General features: G+C 42.9%; 1 protein-coding gene across 2 annotated transcripts in view; it reads right to left on the bottom strand.

The window, feature by feature from the left end:
• MAL2 (mal, T cell differentiation protein 2) overlaps positions 1 to 22550 on the bottom strand; it is a 110905-nt gene that overhangs the window by 72055 nt on the left and 16300 nt on the right. For both annotated transcript variants that reach the window (XM_029591942.1, XM_029591943.1), the window contains exon 2: positions 14131 to 14301. In XM_029591942.1, the coding sequence (XP_029447802.1) occupies positions 14131 to 14301 (171 nt within the window). The remainder of the gene's footprint in view (positions 1 to 14130; positions 14302 to 22550) is intronic.

The following is a 22550-nucleotide window of genomic DNA, read 5'->3' as shown; positions in this document are numbered from 1 at the left end:
GGCACACCAGCTCTCACCCAGGCACTCATGCACACACAGACACACCCCACTCTCACCAAAAAACATATTCTTTCTTCACCACAGGGATGGGCTCTATATATAAAAATGATTAAAAGCAACCAAACTCAGGACCTAATAAGGAGGCAGCACTGTGGGTTAACCAGAAATAGAGCATTCATTTACAACATATTGGTATGACAAACTGATATCCTTCACAGGCAGAAGAAATGAATAGTAAAGATGTGCACGTTTGAAACAAATAAGGAATTTGTACCAAAAATGACTATTTTTGGTTTGGATCATTTCAAATGAAATGAATCCCACCGCCTTCAAAAATCCTGAAAACGTTTGGGTGTTTTTGTTTTGGGAAGTATTGCTCAATATTTGCCAAAGGAAGGGGAAAAACCACTCCCCTGCCACTAAGCTGGGGACAGAGCTTACTCGGCTGGGCTGAGCCAAGCCCAGCTGGAGCCTTCCTCAGGCTCTGCTGACCCCCTACTCCCTTGACAAAAAAGGTGGGACCCAGGCCTAACCAATTGCGCTGAGCTAAATCCAGCTAGAGCCTTCCACAGACCACTGGGGACCTACTCCCTTCTGCCCCCTTCATGAGGGTCCTACAGCAATAAAGGAGCAGGAACAAGGCTTACTCAATCCAACTTTCACTGTTGTCTTTTGAAAAATGGCATCTTCTGGGCCTGAAGCCAGCACCAAGTGACATCAAAATGGTGCTGGTGTAATGGACAGTTAGCATCATTTTTAAATATACCATACCATTCTATTTAGTGACTCAACCCCTTGGGCCAGTGTAGTCCTACATATATAGAAACCTCTATGTGCCTTATTGTTTGCTAATCAAAATCTCTTGGAGGAATCATCTATGAAGCTAGTATTTTTATTTCTGATCCATACTATGAATTACCCCTGTGCTTGGGGTGGGGCATATCATATGAGATATATTTACTAATAAGATTTATCTTTGGGTTTGTAGCCTGAGTGGGGGATGAGATAGGGTCCCAGTCACCCTGATATCACAATTCTGTGCCCTTCCTAAACCACCTCTCACTTGTGGCAATACAGACCAGTTAAAAATCACACCAGAATAATACAGTAATTAATTATTTTATCTGTATTGTGTACATAGACAATAAATCCAATCAAAACATTAAATGGGAAAAAGTACAGTGGTGAAATATAATAAAAACTTGTGGTGTTCAATCAAGTAATGCATAAATAACACTGTGTATGGCCTGTTAGCCAGGGCACTCCTCACACTCATATAGATAGTAAAATAAAAAAATATATATCTGTTCTCTGCCTCAAATAAAATTATTTTAAACATACATAAAATAATACCACAGCAGTGATATTATACAGTGAGTGTATATATATATATATATATATATATATATATATGACACGAATAAAGACAAGTTGGAGGGAAAAGCAGTGACGTATATAGCATTCAAAAATTGTCTTTACCAGAGTACTCAAAAGGGGTGGTGGGGGGGGGGGGGGGGGAGGCGGCGGGGAGGAGGGAACAGATCCATCCCAATGTCTCCAGTTTGTAAAGGGTGCACCCTGCCCCAAACACAAAATTATGTGGGAAAAAAAATATCCAGAAAATGAAGTCCCTCTTGATGGTGGATCTGGCTAGCTGACAAACCAAATAGATGTGCATTGTGGTGTGTGGAAGGTCTCGCTCTCCTGGGGAGCTGCCCCAAATGGTTTACTTGGTGCTAAACATAAAGCAGGCCTGGTTTCAGTTCTCTGACAGAAAGGCCACGGTCCATCAGTTTTTCTTACCCAGTCCCTGCCAGCAAGGGTTTATGCTTGACTTCGGCTGAAAGGCTGAAGCAGATAACATGGGCGAATGTGTGACAAAAGTCAAGGAAATAAATCCTCTTCCTCTGCTAAGATGCTCTTTGTGCAAAGTTTAGATTACGTAACTCAGTCTCTTAGGAGGGTGATCCAGCCGGGTGCCTGGAAAAGAAGTTCCTGGCTCCTCTGTCCTTTGTTGGGATTTTACATGTAGCTCAGCTATGAAGCAAGAACAACTGTCTATTTCCTCAGAGCACAGACTTCTGTCTCTCCCTGTCGATTAGCTCTTCAGAAGAACTGATTGTAGGGCTTCCAGATGTACTCCTCTCTTCCTGGCTCCAATTCCTGGTCATCCCCACTCCTCACGCAGAGACAAAGCCAGCCAAATTGCACCTTTTCTACCTTAAATGGTCTCCCAGCTTTCCTTTGGCTTCTTCCTGTGCTGGCTATGTAGTGCTGTTCTCTGGGCAGGCCAAATAGTACAGCCCTTTTCCAACTTGTTAACATTGTGAGTGCTGAATGCTGCTTTTTGCAGAACATTTGAATTTCACAGGGAAGCACACAGGAGTGTTTGACATATTTTTATATTCCCTCACCTTGGCAATCTCTTCAGGGTTGAAAACCCCTTTATACAGATCCAGATGCAGCTCAGTCCACATTTTAAGGCTCATGATAAGCTCATGGGGCCAGGAACCTGGTTTATAGTACCTTGCTACACTTACAAGAGAAAGGATCTTTTCTATAGCAGACAATACTCTGGAACTCTTTCCCTGAACAGCTTTGAAGAAATCACCAAAAACCTACCTACCAGCATTTAATGATGTCCTGTCAACTTAGACTGCATATATCCAAATAGGTGAATGTCCCATCCATGCTGATATGTTGTATACATTATGTTAGTTTAATTTTGTTTACGTGCTGTTTTATTTTATGTTTTTAAAATTATGTATGTTTATCTGTTCTCTGCCTCAAATAAAAAATTGATTTTAAACATACATAAAATAAAAAATACCATAGCAGGGAATGAGTGAGTGGATGCTACTCTTGACCCATTCTTGCTGCAGAATCTCACAGAAAAAGGTAAGTGGGGCTGGGGAGATCACAGCTCATCTGAAGGACGGGGGGGAGGTCAGAGGAGCCAAAAGGAGGTCCTAGCTGGAATTGGCTCAGCCCTACTGGGTAGCCCAGCCCTGGCTTATTGGCCACTGGGGGGACAGGCTGAAGGGGCCCAAGGATACCCAAAAATGTAGTGGTGTAAACCTCGGGGGGGGGGGGGGGGGGGGGAATTTCGGAATTTTTTGCTTTGGGGGGTTTTAATGTTTATTTTGGTTTGGTAAATGAAACAACCAAACATTAAAAACAAAACTAACCGCCCTCTCCCAAAAAAACAAAAATAATGAACCAAAATTAAATTTTTGGGTCTGCACATCCCTAATGGATAGAAATTTAACTAAGCTTCTATGGAAGGAGAGGTGCTATTGCTGGGCGATTCGGCTCTGCCAGATATTGATTGGGATATCCTGGGTGTTCCTGGATTGTCTGCAGGGAGAACTGCTCTAATGCAAGGTGACAGAACCGGCATGTCAGGGGGGGTGATACTGGGCCTGGGGCTTACAAATAGGGAGTGTGGTTTTTTTTTTTATTTTTTTTTATTTTTTATGTAAACAATTTTTATTAGAATATGGTATAACAGTACAAATGGGATCAGAGATATACAGTTTCTTTCATATCCCCATCCCGCAATCAGACTATATACATTAATTGCATACCAACTTTGATTCCCCCCTCAACCCCCCACCCCCTTCCCAGGTGCATAATGAATTGGCAGTTAATGTTGAGAGCGTGATGTGTTACACTAGTAGGACCGTCCTCATTCAGCAGTTTTTCAGCTATTTAGTATCAGGCTCCGGGATCGATGTGGGAGCGCCTGCAAATATCCATTCCAAATCTTCAGAAAACTACGACGTCGCTGAGGGTTTATCTGAGAGGCTATGTTTTCCATTTGCATGAGGCGATGCAAATGGATCCTCCACGACCAGAACGACGGAGTCGCTGTCCCCTTCCAGTGGAGCAGAACCATCTTTTTCCCCACAGCGAAGGCTTTACGCAGAAACCAACGAGCCTCTGCTCGTTGAATCAAGGGATGGGGAATACAATCAAACAATATCATATATGGCGACATAGGCAATTTCACATCCATCAAATCACTCAGGTATTGTACAATCTTCCCCCAATAGGAGCGAATCCCCCTACAGTCCCAAAAAACATGGGATAATGTCCCTTTATTCCCCGAGCATCGGGAACAGGAAGGTGTCTGCACTAAGTGTGCATGAAATGCAATTTGCAGGGTTATATAAGCTCGATACAACAGCTTAAACTGCATTTCTCTATAGTACATATTACTGGTAACTCTGGTCAGGGATTTCATAGAGGCCGAAAATACCCCCACCGGGACCTGAAACACTCCGTCCTTATTCCACCTCTGCACCGCCTGGCTATATACCTCTATGGGTCGGCCCCTAGTGAGACCCCGATAATAACCTGAAAGGGATAAAGCTTGCTTCTTGTCCAACTGAAAAAACCTCGCCAGCGTTTGAAAGTGGCCCGGGACTTTGTACTGATCTGGGATGGACTTAATATAATGCCTGAGTTGCACATAACTAAAAATAGTAGTCGCAGTAAGTCCATATAACGATTGGAGTTCAGCAAAGGTAAGAGGGGCCCCGTCGTCACTCAACACATGACCCAGCACATGAATGCCCGCCCTTGTCCAGTCACGAAACACTCTACATTGGGTGCCAGGGAGAAAATGTGGGTTCCCCATGAGAGGCAGCAAAAATGCTGTATACGCAGGAATCCCCAGTTTTTTAGTCATAGCACACCAGGCTTGTCGGAGCGGAGCAACAAGAGGATCCTTTTTAAGGGCTTCCGGCACATCCTTGTTGGGGCACAAAAGCACAAATTGGATATCCAATGGATGAACTAGTGTCCGCTCCGCAATTAAACTGACAAAAGTTGACTCTCCCGAGATCCAATCTCGGACTAACCGCAAATTAGCCGCCAGCACATAAGTATGCAGGTCGGGTACCCCCATACCACCTTCACCCCATTTCAAGTGCAACCAGCGCAAAGGGACCCTCGCCTTTCTACCTTTCCACAAAAAACTCCGAAGTAGGGATTGCAAAGTGCCCAGATCTCTTCTATGAAGGGACACCGGTAAGTTTTGCACTACATAGAGCCATTTTGGTAAGAGGATTAGTTTAAATAGATTAATACGCCCCCCCAAGGAGAGAGGAAGCTCCTTCCAGAACAGCAGCCTATCCCTCGTAATATTCAAGAGGCGGGTAATATTAAGAGAATATATAGCTCTCAGATCTGTTGACAAGAAAACCCCCAAATACTTAAGCTGAGTGGTAGCCCATCGTAATGGAAAATGTCCGTCCCAGGTCTCCCGCATGTTATTGGGATAGGGTAGGGCCTCAGATTTGTCCCAATTAATGTTCAACCCAGAGAATTCTCCAAAGTCTCCAAATACCGCTAGGAGAGCCCTTAAAGAACGCACCGGCGTAGTGAGAAATACCAGAATGTCATCTGCAAAAGCGGCATATTTAAATATCTCCTTTTCCGTGTGCGAATAAAACTGAACTCCTCGTATGATCGGAGTTTCTTGCACAACCAGAAGCAGCGGTTCTAATGTAAGTAAAAATAATAGGGGAGATAAGGGGCAACCCTGACGTGTGCCCCGCCCGACCGAAATAGGAGGTGACAATGTGCCATTTACCAACAAACGGGCCTGAGGGCTATTATAAAGAAGCTGGATCGCTTCCAGGAAGAATCCCTGGAACCCCATTTCAACAAGCACCTGAAACATGTAATCCCACTCCACCCGGTCGAATGCCTTTTCTGCATCCAGACTAACCACTAAAAAGGGGGTCTCGGCACGCTGACAGAGAGTCATAGCCGCCATCACCTTCCTAATGTTTGTTAAAGCATAACGCCGCTGGACAAACCCCACCTGACCCGGCCTTATGAGTGTAGGCAAGATGGTGCCCAGACGAGTTGCCAAAATTTTGGCAAGGAATTTATGATCTACATTCAGCAGGGAAATGGGCCGATACGCTGCAGGCTCTAACGGATCTTTCCCTGGTTTTGGAATTAATGTGACATGGGCCGTATTACCCATGAGGGGGAAGGAGCCCTGCTGAATCCAGCTGTGGAACACCAAAGGGAGAAGGGCTGACAATGGTTCAGCTAAACACTGATAAAATTCCGCGCTGAAACCATCCGGCCCAGGCGTTTTCAATTTTTTGGCCGCCCTTATAACCATAGTAACCTCCTCGTCCCGAATAGGCTCGTTAAGCCAACGCTGTTGTGCCACAGTAATCGACGGCAGCCTTACCTCAGCCGAAAAGGAGTCCCACTTACTCTGGTCCCAACCTCCCCCTCTATAAAGCTCCGTGTAATAGTCCTGAAAGGCTGTTACAATCTCAGGGGTAGTATTTACTGTTCTCCCACTAGCTGTGCGTAATGCAGCGATATGGCGCGATCCCCCCACCGATCTCACAAGATTCGCCATCAGTTTACCTGACTTATTACCAAATTGATATAGTTTATACCGATAGTACTGAACACTCTTAGCAGCCCTTTGATGTAAAAGTGAGTTAATCGCCGTTTGCAACGACAGGTACGCAACCCGGCGCTCCCTGGACGGTTGGGCCACCAATCCTCTTTTAGCCTGTCTTAACTGTGCTGTGAGGAGAAGAAGTTTTTTGTCTAGGGACTTCCTTCAGTGCGCTACATAAGAGATGATGTCCCCCCTCAAAACTGCTTTTGCCGCACTCCAAAAAAGAACGGGGTCATCCTTATGTTGGGCATTAAGAGTGGTGTAGTCCTTCCATCGCTCCTGAACATAGGTCTGGAACGCCACATCTTCCGTTAAAAAATACGGGTATCTCCAGTGTCGTCCCTGTCGTGAAGCCAAATTAGCCTTTACATCTATCCATATAGGGGCATGATCTGAAATGAGGATATCCCCAACACCGGAATCCAAAATATGAGAAAAATATGAATCGCTCACAAAAAAATAATCTATACGAGACTGCGTGGCATGCGCTCTAGCGATATGTGTGAATTCTTTTTCAAAAGGGTGCAGCATTCGCCAGGAATCCACTACCTGCAGGGTGTGTTCTAGATTCCGCAGCTCAGGACTTGGTCGTCCCCCCGATACTCCCACGGCAATTTTATCCCAAACCGGGTCTTTTAAAGCATTGAAATCGCCCCCCAGCACCAGGGGCTGACCCAAATATGGAAGGAGTATCCGCATCAATGTACGGTAGAACCCCGCTTGCTGGGAATTAGGCGCATATAGACAACATAGTACCATCGGGGTGTTCTCTAGGACTGCCTCCAAAATCAGATATCTACCCTCCGGATCCTTTAGCACCTTGGTCACCTTCAGTGGAAAATTTTTCCTAATTAAAATCGCTACCCCCGCTGATCTGGAACTCCCGGAGGCAAAATGTACCTCTCCCACCCATCCTTGACGGAGTTTAGAGTGTTCAGCATCCGAGAGATGTGTTTCCTGCAAAAACGCCAAGTCTGCAGCTTTACGATTTAAAGCCTGCAAAATTTTATAGCGCTTGACAGGAGAATGGATACCACAGACATTCCACGATGTGAAGCGGTATCCCGTCTTAACCATGATCTAGAACTAAGAGTACAATACCCACTTCAGGAATCAAGCCATTGAAGAGAGGAGAAGGCTGTCCCAGCAAGGGCCCTCCCCTGAACCACATATCATGTCCCACACGTGTAACCACCAGCACAGAAGCACCTACTTTCCCCCCATCCACATATAACCACAGTGATACATCCTCTAGCAAACCCGTCCCCCCCCAGTTCCCCCCATCCCCCCCCATAGAATCTACCTTCCCAACCCCCCCTAAACTTCCCCTTCCTATATCACCCAACAGGGATCTTCCCACCCCCATATCTGAGACCACGAACAACACTACCAGCTCCCCTCCCCCCCAGCCAGCCCCACCCCCAATCTGTATTACTCCCAACCAAATAGCCCGAGACTAACAGCTTCACCCAAGGGCTGAGGAGAATCCCCCCTCACCAAACTAGCTACCCCCATCCCTTAACACAGTGGCTTAACCCGGCAACCTTAATGTAATTCTGTTGCTACTTCCCCTAAAACAATAAGGAGCCATGCTCCTAAACTGAGCCGGAGCAATATGTAGGACACGGGACTCCGCAAGTCTCCCGGACCTCCCAATTCTAAGCCCCCCGGGGGATACTAAGCCACGTACACCAACCCAAGCCAAATAACTTCCAGATATGAACCCACCAAACAGTAAGAAAAAAGTGAGATACACAAACAGTAATAACAAATTAACATTTCCACGGCTAATCGGGATAATTAGGGAGGCAGACGTCGGCAAGCTGATCTCCGTTCTCAAGTCCATGTCCTGTGGCACCGCATCCTCTCCACAAACTGCCTGCCTGAAACTAGTCCCTCTGCGATCGCTGGGCGACTCGCAAACAGCAGGGATCCACTCAGGGTATCATCTCCCCTGTCCAGCCGGTACCTCCCATCGCGGAGAACTCTGCCGTCCTGCTCCGAAAGTCCCCCTTGATCGCCATCAGTCTTGCCCCCCCAGAAGCCCAACAGCCAGTTTGGAAATCAGACCCGCCTCACCACTCACTGTCCACGTGCTCAGTCTTACCTGCCCGGTCCCCTTGCAAAGTCTGGAACCCGAAAAACAAAACTGTGCGCACTGTATTTCTCACGCTGATGCCGTAGACCATGTAGAAGTATGGGGTCCCACGGCGCGATTCGGCACCAACGCTCCAACGCAGGTCAGGAAAGCACATCTCTTGGCCAACTACCTCCGCCAGCGTAAGCCGAGGCGCCGTCGGCCATCTTGGCCACGTGGTGAACATCAGGCGTGGTGATTCGGAGCCGACCCGGAGGCCTCCCCTGAACCGGTGAGTGACTGCACGAACTCCTTCAGCTCCCCCACCGTAGTAAACCAGCGGGGGCCCTGCGGGGTAACCACCCGGACTCTCGCCGGATAAATGATCATTGCGCGATGCCCCAGGTGATGTAGCTGGGAACACAGAGGGGCCAAGGAGCGCCGCAGGGCCGACAACGCCACCGAAAAGTCTTGAAAGATTAATATCTTCCGGCCTTCATATCGCAGCTCCTTATCTCCCCGAGTTGCCCGCAAAATCGCTTCCTTGTGAGCATAATTCAAAATTTTTGCTATGACCACCCTGGGCCGTTCCTGCAGCTGTTTCTTGATACCTAATCTGTGCGCTCTTTCCACTCTCAGTGGCCCACACGCCAAATTCATAGCCAGCTCTTTAGTTAGCCAATTTTCCAACCAGCGTGGCAATTCCCTTTCATCTAAAGATTCAGGCAGTCCAACAAATCTTAGGTTAGATCGACGGGACCTATTTTCCAGGTCCTCTATGCGATCAGTGTGGGTTGCCAGCGCTTTTTTAAGGGATGCCAGCTCGGAGTGTACACTGTGTAGGCCATCTTCAGTTTCAGAAACTCTGTGTTCCAATTCTCCAAAGCGAGTTTCATATCCAGCAATAGAAGCAGTCAGTTCTCCAAGTTGGTGGGATAGTTTTTTAAATTCTGGTTCTAATGCCTCTACCACTGCAGCTTTGATATCTGCCCAGTTGTTAGGGACAGGGGACTCAGACGGGCCCAGTTCCTCCTCCGACAGCGCCTCAGTAGGCCTCCCTTTTTCTTTGTCTTTTTCCTTATCCTTCCGTGCCATTCGAGTTGACATTTTATCCTCTAAGGTCAGTAAAAGTAATCCCCAGGCTGAATCCGGTTGTTAAGAAGCACTTTGATGGTTGGATTGTGCAGGATGGGGCTGGATAAGCGAGAGTCGAGCCAGAGAAGGAAAGCTACATCTGCTCTCCCTCACAGCATCACGTGATCTCTCTAGGGAGTGTGTTTTTTATGTCAGTTTTTTTTTTTTTGGGGGGTGGGGGTTCTTGGATTCAGTGATCCTAGGATAGTGTAGCTCAACATTAGAGCACAGGTAGTTGTGGTCCTTTCAAAAAGTGAGGGCTCTGAACTTTAGAAAAACTTTTAAAGATTGGGGCAGGGGTGTGGATAGGGAGTACATCAAGGAGTTAACAACTGGATAGGATAAGATAGGTCAGGGGTAATCAATTCTGGTCCCTGAAGTGCCATAAACAGGTCTGGTTTTCAGGATATCCATCCATTGTATGCAAAGATATCATGCATATTAATTGTGAATGTCCTGGAAAAATCAGACCTGTTTGTTGCACTCCAGGACTGGAGTTGCCTGCCCCTGAGATTGGGGAAGTAAAAAAGCAGCAGGCAAAAGTTAAAGGGAGATATTAAAGGCAACAAATATTTTTGTTAGGAAAGTAAGTAAATATAAGTGCAAAAAGAAGCCACTATGGTTTCCTAATGAAGTGGAAGAAAAGATAATGGAAAAAAGCATTCATATACTACAATATGCAACCCTCTAAAGAGGCACAAAGTGTGAAATCTATACGATGCCTTTTTGTCTGCTGAGCACTAGTCTGTGGGTTCACATGAAAATGGTCAAACAGATGGTGTAGTGGACCCGACAGGCAAGGGCAAGATATACCAAGCTGGAAACGGAAACCCAACCATCCTTGTTTCCCCTCTGTGACCCTCCTTTGACTGCCCCCCTCCACCTTCCTTAACATCCTGATACCAGCTCTCTTTCAAACCCACAGCTTTGGATAAAAGGAGAGTCTTCCACAAAAGATATCATCAACAAACTGGCTTTCCAGCAGTCCAAGTATACAAATTATTAAGAAATAAGAGACACTGATTTGATCAGGATTCACTGGCTTCCTCAGCAGGGCGGTAGAATAAGCAACCTCAAACACAACAGCTACAACTTTCTTCATCCAAATGTGTACTAGAAATAGTGTATAGCAAAGATAATTAAAATTTGCTTCTTCTCTTTCCCCATCAATAAGCCGGATTGCGTTACATTCCTTTCCAGGTTCTCCTCATCATTACTCATTTCTCACAGACATCATAGCACTGCTTACCTCCTGGAGTCAAACAATATTTCCCAGGAGTGATTATAGGATCACTCCTGGAAACCACAAGCCAGGGATCCCCAGATTTGCCAAACTTCAGCTCTCCTGGACTGCATCTCTTAGGCTCTCCTTGCCCTATGGAGCTCCCAACTCTCTTCCTGGATCCTCAAGATCAAATCCTTGATCCCTAAATAGTTTCCTCTTTGGGGAAAACATTCCTAAAGTCTTGAACATTGCTCTTTGAAGGGGAAAGCCCATGCAGAGCCTTCTCCTTGAGGAGAGGCACTCCAGGCACACTAGCCATAAGGTGTTTATCCCTGGAGCTTCCCCACTAAACTCTGAACACAGGATTATATAGTTCTCGGAAATGCTCCTTCTAGTGGAATCTTTTTCAATAGGACTATAAGACGACATGACATATTAAAACACCCAATAGAAATTCCATTCAGAAAACTTCTCCTTAGTTATCATACACTATGTTCTTCTAGCTTATGTAAGCTCTGGGCTGATGTCCTCTTTAGAAGTTCAATAGCACACAGTGTATTCTAGGGCTGTAGCTATTTTTATTTCCCATACAGTTCATTCGTCCTAGGTTCTCCAGGATGCTCTGTAGGGCAGGGGAAATACTTTACTAAGTCCTAGGTGTTGGTCAGTTGCAGTCTCTATAGTCGAGACATTCCCTGATAAGGTTTTAACATAAATTTAGTGATCAGTTTTTTAAAAGTGGAACATAGTTCTGTGTACAAAATCCATAACACAACTTATGGAAGGTAAATCTGACTCTGCAGTCTCTTCTTAAAGTACTTCTAAACCAGTTTCCTTCCAGTTTAGGAGGCAGTTTTAGAGAGAGTTTCCTCCTGGGGGATCTCTACACTGAGGGAAGATGGATCATATTTAATTCCCAGTTTATAAAACCTTTGATCAGATGTCAAATTTCACACTCCTCTCTTTCCTTTAACTCGTTACCTTGCCTGAAGGGCACCTTCCAACTTCTCCCTCGAATACCCTTTGGATATATTAACGAAACTAAGAAGTATCATCATAATCATTACTGTACTGGAGAATTTGCATTGGTTGCCTGTTTCATATGGAATTCAATACAAAGATTTATGCCTAATTCATAAATCAATATACAATGATAAAATAGAATGGTTAAATGCATTGCTTCACATTCATACCCCACAGCACAAGCTGCTCTCAGGCAATGAAGGACTGCTAACTATTCCATCTCCCAGATCAGCCATTTGAAGAGAGTCAGAGAGCGCACGCATTGACATTGGGCTGGACCGAACTTGTGAAATTCACTTCCGATTGAACGAAGGCTTGGGGTTAACTTTCAAACTTTTAAGAAGAATTTGAAAACTTGGTTATTCAAACAGGCGTTTGGAGAGTAAACAAGTCGTTTTAAAGAGATTTTAGGAGCATTTCTGTATTTGCAGGGAAGGAGAAGGCCTTTTCTTTTTGTATCTGTATTATGCTAATTTTATATAATTTTTTTAATTTTTTTATTTATTATTTTTATATACCGACATTCGATCTCAATTGAGATATCACACCGGTTTACATTCAGGTACTGTAGGTATTTCTCTATCCCCAGAGGGCTTACAATCGAAGTTTTTGTACCTGAGGCAATGTAGGGTAATTTTCTTTTTATGGAGACAATTTTTCTTACATGTGCTCAGTTTTACCATTGATGCTATTTATGTATGTTTTAATTAATTCTTGTTATGCTGTTGTGGACCAGTATGATTGTTTTATATACCGATATTCTGAAACAAACAAATATATTAACATACTCTACTCCTAGGCTTATGCCCTAGTTCTTTAAGAGCTCATAGGATGAGTCTTTGGGACACTAACAGAAGAAAACAGCTTGCCTTGGAAGTACATTCATGCAGCTAAGCCTCAGAATGGAGTATGTGTCCAGGAATTTTATTTATTTATTGATTTTTATATACAGTCATTCATGTACACATCATCAGTTTACAAATTATTAACCAATGTCCAGTTAAACATCTGTATTTTAAAAAATAAGAGATTATAAATACAAAATTCACAATATTATTAAATCATTAAAAGAGTAAAAGATAAAATTCTAAAAAGGATATTAACAGAAGACTAAAATTGGTAGCAGCAGAGAATAATAACAATAAAAACAATAAAAAGTCATAATTATTGGAAGGCTTGCTGAAACAACCATGTTTTGACACCTCGCTTAAAGATTGTTTCCAGCCTTAAGTTTTGTGGTAAGGAGTTCCACAAATGAGGCCCGGCAATGGACAGGGCTCTTTCTCTGACAGTATTCAGATGTGCTGTTTTTGGAGATGGGATTGGTAGGGTCCCAGTACCAGTTGATCTTGTTGTCCTCAGAGGACTATGAAATGTAGGGCCGCAGTGAGCTCTACATTTTCATACTCTGCTAAGAAGCAATTGTGCTGCTAAAGTGTATTATTTTCCTACTGGTGGATCATTTTAATTCTTGCTGTGGAAACCTGCGAAACTATTTGAATATGCTTAATAAATTTACCATTATTGGAATTACCAATCCAAAATGTGTGTACTGAATCCTTTTTTCCCAGGATTTGGGTTCACCTGAGGTGGAAGATACATGTGAATTGTGGTGGATCTGAAGAGGCAGCCATATCTAGTAAGAGGAAGTCTGTTCAAGCCACAGAAGGGAAAGGAGTCTCATCCACTCAATCATATTTTGTTTTTACCCACAGACCAGTGCCATGTAAGATTAAAACCCCTTAGCTCCTGTTTTTTTATTTTATGCACCCTCAGAATGATCAGAAAAGACATGAATCCAATTTCTTCCATATGTCAACTAGTCATTGCCTTTATTTATCCATATGGATCTGTATGATACAGCTTTACTAAATTTTCTAATGAGCCATGAGTTTTATGCCTACAACAATACTGACGTACAAAGTTATAAGCAGTATTTTTATTTATTTATTTTATTTTATATACCGGCAACCGTTTGCACATCGTGCCGGTTTACATAGAACTTACAACCAAAGAATATATAGGCAAAGCCTTTACAAGGAAAGGCTTTGCCTTTCCTTGTAAAGGCTTTGCCTATATATTCAGTACATTTGTAATGAACCTAACTAGGCCTCAGAAGTAGAATTAAGCAGCCAGTTGTGAAAAATCATGGCAATTTTATTCTTTTGTATAACTTCTACTTCCTTCCAACTACATCAAGGTTTTTGAAAACAGGTATTTGAGCCTTACCACAAAATTCCAGTTGGTGTTGATTCTGTGTGCAATGCCAAAAAGGAAAATGCACAAGTAGAGAAGAGAGCACAAAAATGCAGTCACTGATACAAACATCACCCATCCTTGCATCACTGGAACAGGAACGTTTGAAGCCGCTACTAAAATCCATACTAGTCCTCCAAACATCTGTGAAATCAAAAAAGAAAAATACATTAATCATGCAAATTTATTGCATTGTTAGCAATAATCAAGGATATATACTACCATGCAAACATGCCGGTTTAGCAAAAAAGTGATGACATACTGTAAGTTACTATTAAGTTAAATTTTATTCAGTATACCCCTAAGATCAAAGATACCATACAGGGTCAAACCAAAGGCTCATCAAGCTCAGCATCCTGTTTCCAGTAGTAGCCAATCCAAATCAAAAGTACCTAGCAGGATCCTAAAGAATAGATCCAGTGCTTCTTGCTCATAACCAGGAATAAGCAGCGGCTTACCCAAGTCTACATGGCTAATAATGGTTTATGGATTTTTCCCATTTACCTATTTTAACAAAACATAGTCCAAAAATTAAAGTCTTGCAAAATATCTACCAATGAAAAAAAAACACATTACTTTATAAAAAGTGCAGAACTTGTTTGATCATTTTCTTTTGTTCTACATACAAAAAAAATGTACTGCAAAATACAGTTTATAGAATTATTACTTCTTGCAGCTTAATGCAATTGTAGGGGATCCTCTTCATTCCTCACTAACTAAAATTTCCCCAGCTGTAAGAAGATAATTTTATGAGCTGATAGAGTGTTAAGGAACATCTGGTATCTCTTAACACCTGGAAATATTAAATGCTAAAGACTAGTAGCAATACCAGTGAGCTGATAATGAGTTAAAACATTTGATATCTTTTAACAAATTGCAAGTTCAAAAGACTAGCATTGAAAAACTTTCCTGGATAAAGCGCAAACTGAAACACCTAACTTGCAGAGGCATTGCCTTTGACCATATCTTTGGATGAGTTGAAAGGAGCAAAGAGCGATCAGCTGTTCTTTTCAGGGTCTCCTAGCTCAAAAGTTCCAGGTTTCCAAGAGCACTGGCTTATATAGAAATAAGATGTATAAGGGAGGTGTTCTCTATTATCTTGTGATTAATATTCTAAGGTTTACTTTACTAGATTGTGTGTAGAGTGTTCTGTGACATAATATAAAATGTCACAGCCACCACACACATAGGCTCCTATTTATTAACAAAAATGATAAACTGCTTAACAAATACATTGTACAAGGCTGTGTAAAATGTCATAACAGTTCTAAAACATATAGCTAAAATAAAAACATTAAAACTAGGATTAGGAAGGAGGTAGTAGTTTGCAGACCATCCCTTAGGTGCATCTCTAGAAAGGCTTGTATGGATTGGTCAGCTCTTTAAAAGCAGCAATGCACAAGGACCAGTGTGGGGGTTGATTTTTTTAGTTGGAGTATTGAAAAGTAGGAAAGTGAGTAGTGGTCTCCATTTAGTCCCCACAGCCTGATCCAGGAGAATAGACTTATCCCTTCATCCCTAGCTAGTACCCCGCTCCCCCCAGGTCTGGAAGGAAGGATTTTGTGAGAGCAGAAAAGGAATTTTTGTTGAAGAACTGTTTGAGAAGAGTTTTGACCTGACAGACAAGATGAGAAAAGCAGTTTGTGAGCTTTGAAAAGTTTTGTTCCTGCTTGCTTTGGAAGGGTTTTTTTTTTTCCCTTTAGTCCCTTCCCACTGAGAGAAGAGATACATTGGATTAAGGGACACTATTTGTGACTTCTAACACCAGAGGTCCAGAGCTAGCATCAGAGAAAGAGAGAGGATAATCCAGTCCCCCTTAGGAGCCCACATTCTTGCCACCTAAGGAATACGGCCCCTGAGAAGAGATACACTTTTGGATTTTGGGAGAAGATCAACTGGAGAATTTTGGTTTATTGGACTTGAAGTATTTTTGGTTGCAGTAAATTTATTTTGGAACACTCTAAAAGAGTTTCCCATACCTTCTTGAAGAGTCAGAGGTGCCCTAAAGCCAAGGCATCCAAATAGTGAGTACGTTTGGGGAAAAAAAAACAGCAGAAAGACAGAGACTGTGTTGGTGCCCACCCTTGTGAGCCTAGGGCCCTGGAAGTTAAATCTTCATCCCTGCCAGAAAGAACCCAAGTGGACTGTTTTGATGTGGCAAAAGAGAGTGCTGAGAGAAAGTGGTCCCGGGGATAACTGTGTACCCCTGCAAATCAGGTCAACCACTGAAAAGGGGGTTACGTAATGGTATATAAATTCACCCACCAAGGAATCAAAGTTACTGATGAAATGAGTCTAAAATATCCCAGAGAGACAGATAAATGCAGACTGTACATACACAAGTGTGAGTTCTACTATATTTTTTGGTTTGTTGTTGAGGTATCACTCGCATGATCAGGTGTGTTACGGAAAAGTCACTATTGCCTAATGCTCAGATCTAGACCAGCACTAGGGTTCTCTGCTCTCAGCATCTCAGAGAAACAAGAGAAACCAGCAGTGATTAAAACGTGCAGGGCTCTTATCTAAAAAATATATGTAATCATGCAGACCTCCTCTTCCTAGCTACAGCCTGAGCCCCAGAGTGCAATGATAGCACACACACACCGTATGGAGCACCTTATCTTTTCCCTCCTAAGCTGCCTCTGAGTCCTTCTAGTCTCTTTCTTATCCCTAGTAGGGATGTGAATCATTTTTTGACGATTTAAAATATCGTCCGATATTTTTTAAATCGTCAAAAATCGTTAAAGAGTGCGATAAATTGGGGGAATTTCTATTGTATCGTGAAAAATCATTAATCGGGTTTGTGTCCACTAACAGGAGTTATTTGGGGGGAGGGCAGGAAAACTGGCACATCAAAACAACCCCTAAATACACCCCGACCCTTTAAAACTAATCCCTTACCTTCCCCCCCAAAAAAACATTTTTAAATCACCTAGTGGTCCAGTGGAAGCCCCGGGACCGATCGCCCGCTCTTGGGTCGTCGGCTGCCACTAATAAAAATGGCGCCAATGGCCCGATAAAAAAAAAAAACCACCCGACCCTTTAAAACTGACCCCTTAGCCTCCCCCACCCTCCTAACCCCCCCAAAAACAAAATGGCCATGCCAGCACCATTTTTAAAGATGACGTCGGCCATCCAGTGCTCCTACCATGTGAAAGGGGCCGGCCAATGCCACGGATACCCTGTCACATGGTAAGGGCAAAGGGCCATCGGCGCCATTTTTATTAGCACAGCAGATGGCCCGAGAGCGGGCGATTGCTCCCCGCGCCCCCACTGGACCACCAGGTAATTTTAAAACTTTTTTTTGGGGGGGGAGGGGTCGGGAGGGTGGGGGAGGCTAAGGGGTCAGGGTGGATTTTTTGTTTATCGGATCGGGCACAGCCGATAAACAAAAAACCAATCGGGCCGGACGATAAAAATTATAAGATTTGAATCGGAACCGATTCACATCTCTAATCCCTAGCTGAATGAGACAGGGAGAGTATGCAAGAAGCATTGAATGTGACTCACTCTGAATGCTGGGAACAGCAGCAATGGAGGAGCTCTGGCAGCCACATGCAGTAGTTAAGGTAACTAACAGAGCCAATTGCAGGCAGCATTACACCAACTTCTCCTTTCTGCACTTATAAATAGACATGGTCCATTGTGATTGGTTCATGTCTGTCACCATCCCCTCTCCCTTTAAAGTTTGGAAGAGAAACTGGAGGAGGATTTCAGTGCTTCCCTAGCCCTCTCTTTTGGCCATATGTTTCCTCTCCATGTCACTACTACCTTCTCTCTAGAGGTTGGTGTGCCATTACATATTTTTGTTAACGCAGGTATGCCTTGGGCTTCGACTGTATTTAATGATTAGGAGGCAAGCATACAAATGGGTCTTTATGTAAAGTTTCAGTTTGCACTTAATAAACCTCTGCAAAATCCTAAAGTGAACACCTTGAACTAGGAAAGATCGGGTGTGGTTGATAAACTGGTTTGGGCTATACAGACAGCAGTTACAACATAAACTTGTTCTAAGGTACACTAGCATTAAACTACTGCTAGATACGCCTCATCTTTCGAGCTTTGCTGAAACTGAAATAATGAATAAGTCTTTCCAATAGCTCTAAGCAGCCAAAACTAAAATAAAACACACTTTTACTTATTTCAGCAGGATCTGTCAAAGCAGTCCTCACATTAAAAAGCTTAAATTATATATTTAAGCCAATAAAGCATGTTTTTATAAAAGTCCTAGAACAAAAACATCAATGGTTTTAACAAACAAGTACTACTAACCAATAAACAATTTTTATATTAAAAAGTACTCAAAAACTGAAGTCCCTGTTTTTGATGCATACATTTTGGATTTCTTTTTTACAGTACTCCACAGTACCTTAATCTCCAATCTATTTGAAAATTACTTAAATAAGACAAAAAAACCCCTGTTATAAAATCTATAATACAGGACATTTCAGCAAGGTCCATATGTAAAACCAACTCAAAGGTCACAGCTCTGTAGTGAGAAATGGTCTCTATGGGGAATCACATACAGAAATCATAATAAGGTAGGAAGTGCCAAGCATGGTAAGACCTATGAACCACCACTGAGCCCAGCATCCTGTCTCCAAAAGTGGCCAGTCCAAGCCATTTGGAAGCATTCACCAGATACAAATAATAAAGCCCATTCTGTGCTGCTTGCTCCCCAAACTAAAAGGGACACGTAGTCAACTTTTCAAATTCTTGCTTTATGGTTTGACACAACGGGGAAAAAAATTAGAATGAATAGAATGTGCCACAGATGTTAAGAGGTTTTGCCTCAGTTTTCTGTATAGAAAAATAAATGCTCACATGCCTGGTTCAGTGAGTGAAAACTATCTGGAGACTTGGAAGCCAGTAAAATATCAAAGTTTGCAATTTTCAATATGGATGCAATTTCTTAGAAGGTAAAATTGTTCTTACCTGATAATTTCCTTTCCTTGAATCCTGCTAGACTCTTACTCTTAGGATTATCCCATTGCACAGCACACCCTTTTCATGACCTCACTTCTGATCATAAAAGAAGGAGAGGCATAGGCCCTTGTCATTTGCCTCCTGCCGAATTAATTGGACAAGGACTCCTTTCTTTGCCATCTTTATTTACCATTTCTCCCCCCTTTTTTTGGTCCCTTACAATTACTCTACCTCAGGGGAGAGAAAAGAGGGGAAGGAAAGGAGGAAGAGGGAAAGAGTCTAGTCACCTTGTGTGATTCTGCTTGTGGCCCCTGTAATTCCTGGGTGGAGCCTACACTGAGTCTACCAGGACTCAAGGAAAGAAGATCATCAGGTAAGAACTATTGTACCTACCTTTTTGCCTGCTAGACTAATTCATCACTGTTGGGAGATACCAAAGCTACCCCCTAGGCCAGATGGAAGGAAAACAGGGCTGTCTTAAGAACCCCAGTTCCAAAAAGCAACTTCCTCCATTTCCTGTACGTCCATTCTGTAGTGCTTGGAAAACGAGTGCAGAATGACCAAGTTGCCAAGCTGCAGATTTCACTTAAGAAGATAAGAAATTGCCATGCTGGGTCAGACCAAGGGTCCATCAAGGCCAGCATCCTGTTTCCAACAGAGGCCAAACCAGGCCACAAGAACCTAGCAATTACCCAAACACTAAGAAGATCCCATGCTACTGATGCAATTAGTAGCAGTGGATATTCCCTAAGTAAACTTGATTAATAGCAGTTAATGGACTTCTCCAAGAACTTATCCAAACCTTTTTTGAACCCAGCTACATTAACTGCACTTACCACATCCTCTGGCAACAAATTCCAGAGCTTAATTGTGTGTTGAGTGAAAAAGAATTTTCTTTGATTAGTCTTAAATGTGCTACTTGCTAACTTCATGGAATGCCCTCTCGTCCTTCTATTATCCGAAAGTGTAAATATAAGATTCACATCTACTCGTTCAAGAACTCTCATGATCTTAAAGACCTCTATCATATCCCCTTCTCAGCCGTCTCTTCTCCAAGCTGAACAGCCCTAACCTCTTCAGCCTTTCCTCATAGGGGAGCTGTTCCATCCCCTTTATCATTTTGGTTGCCCTTCTCTGTACCTTCTCCATCGCAACTATATCTTTTTTGAGATGCGGCGACCAGAATTGTACACAGTATTCAAGGTGCAGTCTCACCATGGAGCGATAGAGGCATTATGACAATTTCCGTTTTATTAACCATTCCCTTCCTAATAATTCCTAACATTCTCTTTGATTTTTTGACTGCTGGAGCACACTGAGCCAATAATTTTAAAGTATTTTCCACTATGATGCCTAGATCTTTTTCCTGGGTGGTAGCTCCTAATATGGAACCTAACATCGTGTAACTACAGCAAGGGTTATTTTTCCCTATATGCAACACCTTGCACTTATCCACGTTAAATTTCATCTGCCATTTGGATGCCCAATCTTCCACTCTTGCAAGACCCTCCCTGTAATGTATCACAATCCGCTTCTGATTTAACTGCTCTGAATAATTTTGTATCGTCCGCAAATTTGATAACCTCACTCATCGTATTCCTTTCCAGATCTCATACACACACACCCACATATACATACACACACATATTATATATATATATATATATATATATATATATATATATAAAAGCACGGGTCCAAGTACAGATCCCTGAGGCACTCCACTGTTTACCATTTTCCACTGAGAAAATTGACCATTTAATCCTAATCTCTGTTTCTTGTCTTTTAACCAGTTTGTAATCCACGAAAGGACATCGCCTCCTATCCCATGACTTTTTAGTTTTCTTAGAACCCTCTCATGAGGAACTTTGTCAAATGCCTTCTGAAAATCCAAGTACACTACATCTACTGGTTCACTTTTATTCACATGTTTAGTAATCCCTTCAAAAGAAATGAAGCAGATTTGTTAGTCAAGACTTCCCTTTGGGTAAATCCATGTTGCTTCTGCCCAAGAAGCAACATGGATTTACCCAACATGGTAGTGCTTGTAGTGCTGGTAGTGCTTTGCACCCACTCAAGCAGAGTGGGTGCAAAGCACTACCAGCACTTGCCTACTTTTCAGCATATTTGCCAAAGAGATGGTCTCTTTGATCCATCTTGTTTGCATTGCCTCTTACAAGGTCTGCCAAAAACCATGAACAGCCTGTCAGATTTCCTGGATAATTTTGTCACCTTCATATATCTTATTTCCCAGTGTATATCCAAAACGTGAAGATTATTATCCACCTCTTTATATTTCCTCTTTCTGAAACTTAGCAGCACCATTGCCTGATTCAGATGGAAGGGAAACATAACCTTCAGAAGGAATTAAGGTACTGGCTTAAAAGGGACTAAATGCGGAAATATTATTAAGTAGGGCTTTCTGCATGAAAGGGCCTACAACCCTGAAATGCATCTGGCTGAGCAACTTGCTACCAAGAAGGCTGTCCTTAATGACAGATCCATGATGGATGCTTTCTTCAAGGGCTCAAATGGCACATCTACTAATGCTTTAAGAACCAGATTAAGGTCCCAATGAGGAACGATCGGTCTGAAGGGCAGTCATACCGGCATCGCTCCACCTTAAAAGGGCACATCTGGCTGTGTGGTAACCTGGATACCTTTATCATGGCCCCTGTAGCAGGATATGGCTGCTACGTGCACCCTCAAAGAGTTTAGGGCTAAGCTCTTGAGCAGACATAAGAACATGCCATGCTGGGTCAGACCAAGGGTCCATCAAGCCCAGCATCCTGTTTCCAACAGTGGCCAATCCAGGTCATAAGAACCTGGCAAGTACCCAAACACTAAGTCTATTCCATGTTACTGTTGCTAATAGCAGCAGTGGCTAATTTCTAAGTCAACTTAATTAATAGCAGGTAATGGACGACTTCTCCTCCAAGAACTTATCCAATCCTTTTTTAAACACAGCTATACTAACTGCACTAACCACATCCTCTGGCAACAAATTCCAGAGTTTAATTGTGCATTGAGTGAAAAAGAACTTTCTCTGAATAGTTTTAAATGTGCCACATGCTAACTTCATGGAGTGCCCCCTAGTCTATTATCTGAAAGAGTAAATAACCGATTCATATCTACCTGTTCTAGACCTCTCATAATTTTAAACACCTCTATCATATTCCCCCTCAGACATCTCTTCTCCAAGCGGAAAAGTCCTAACCTCTTTAGTCTTTCGTCATAGGGGAGCTGTTCCATTCCCCTTATCATTTTGGTCATCCTTCTCTGTACCTTCTCCATTGCAATTATATCTTTTTTGAGATACAGCGACCAGAACTGTACACAGTATTCAAGGTGCGGTCTCACCAGGGAGCGATACAGAGGCATTATGACATTTTCCATTTTATTCACCATTCCCTTTCTAATAATTCCCAACATTCTGTTTGCTTTTTTGACTTGCGAAGCACACTGAA

This window comes from Rhinatrema bivittatum, chromosome 2, assembly GCF_901001135.1.
Source record: "Rhinatrema bivittatum chromosome 2, aRhiBiv1.1, whole genome shotgun sequence".
NCBI lineage: Eukaryota > Metazoa > Chordata > Amphibia > Gymnophiona > Rhinatrematidae > Rhinatrema > Rhinatrema bivittatum.
Note: the sequence above shows the minus strand (reverse complement) of the source record. Positions and strands in the feature narration are given on the sequence as shown.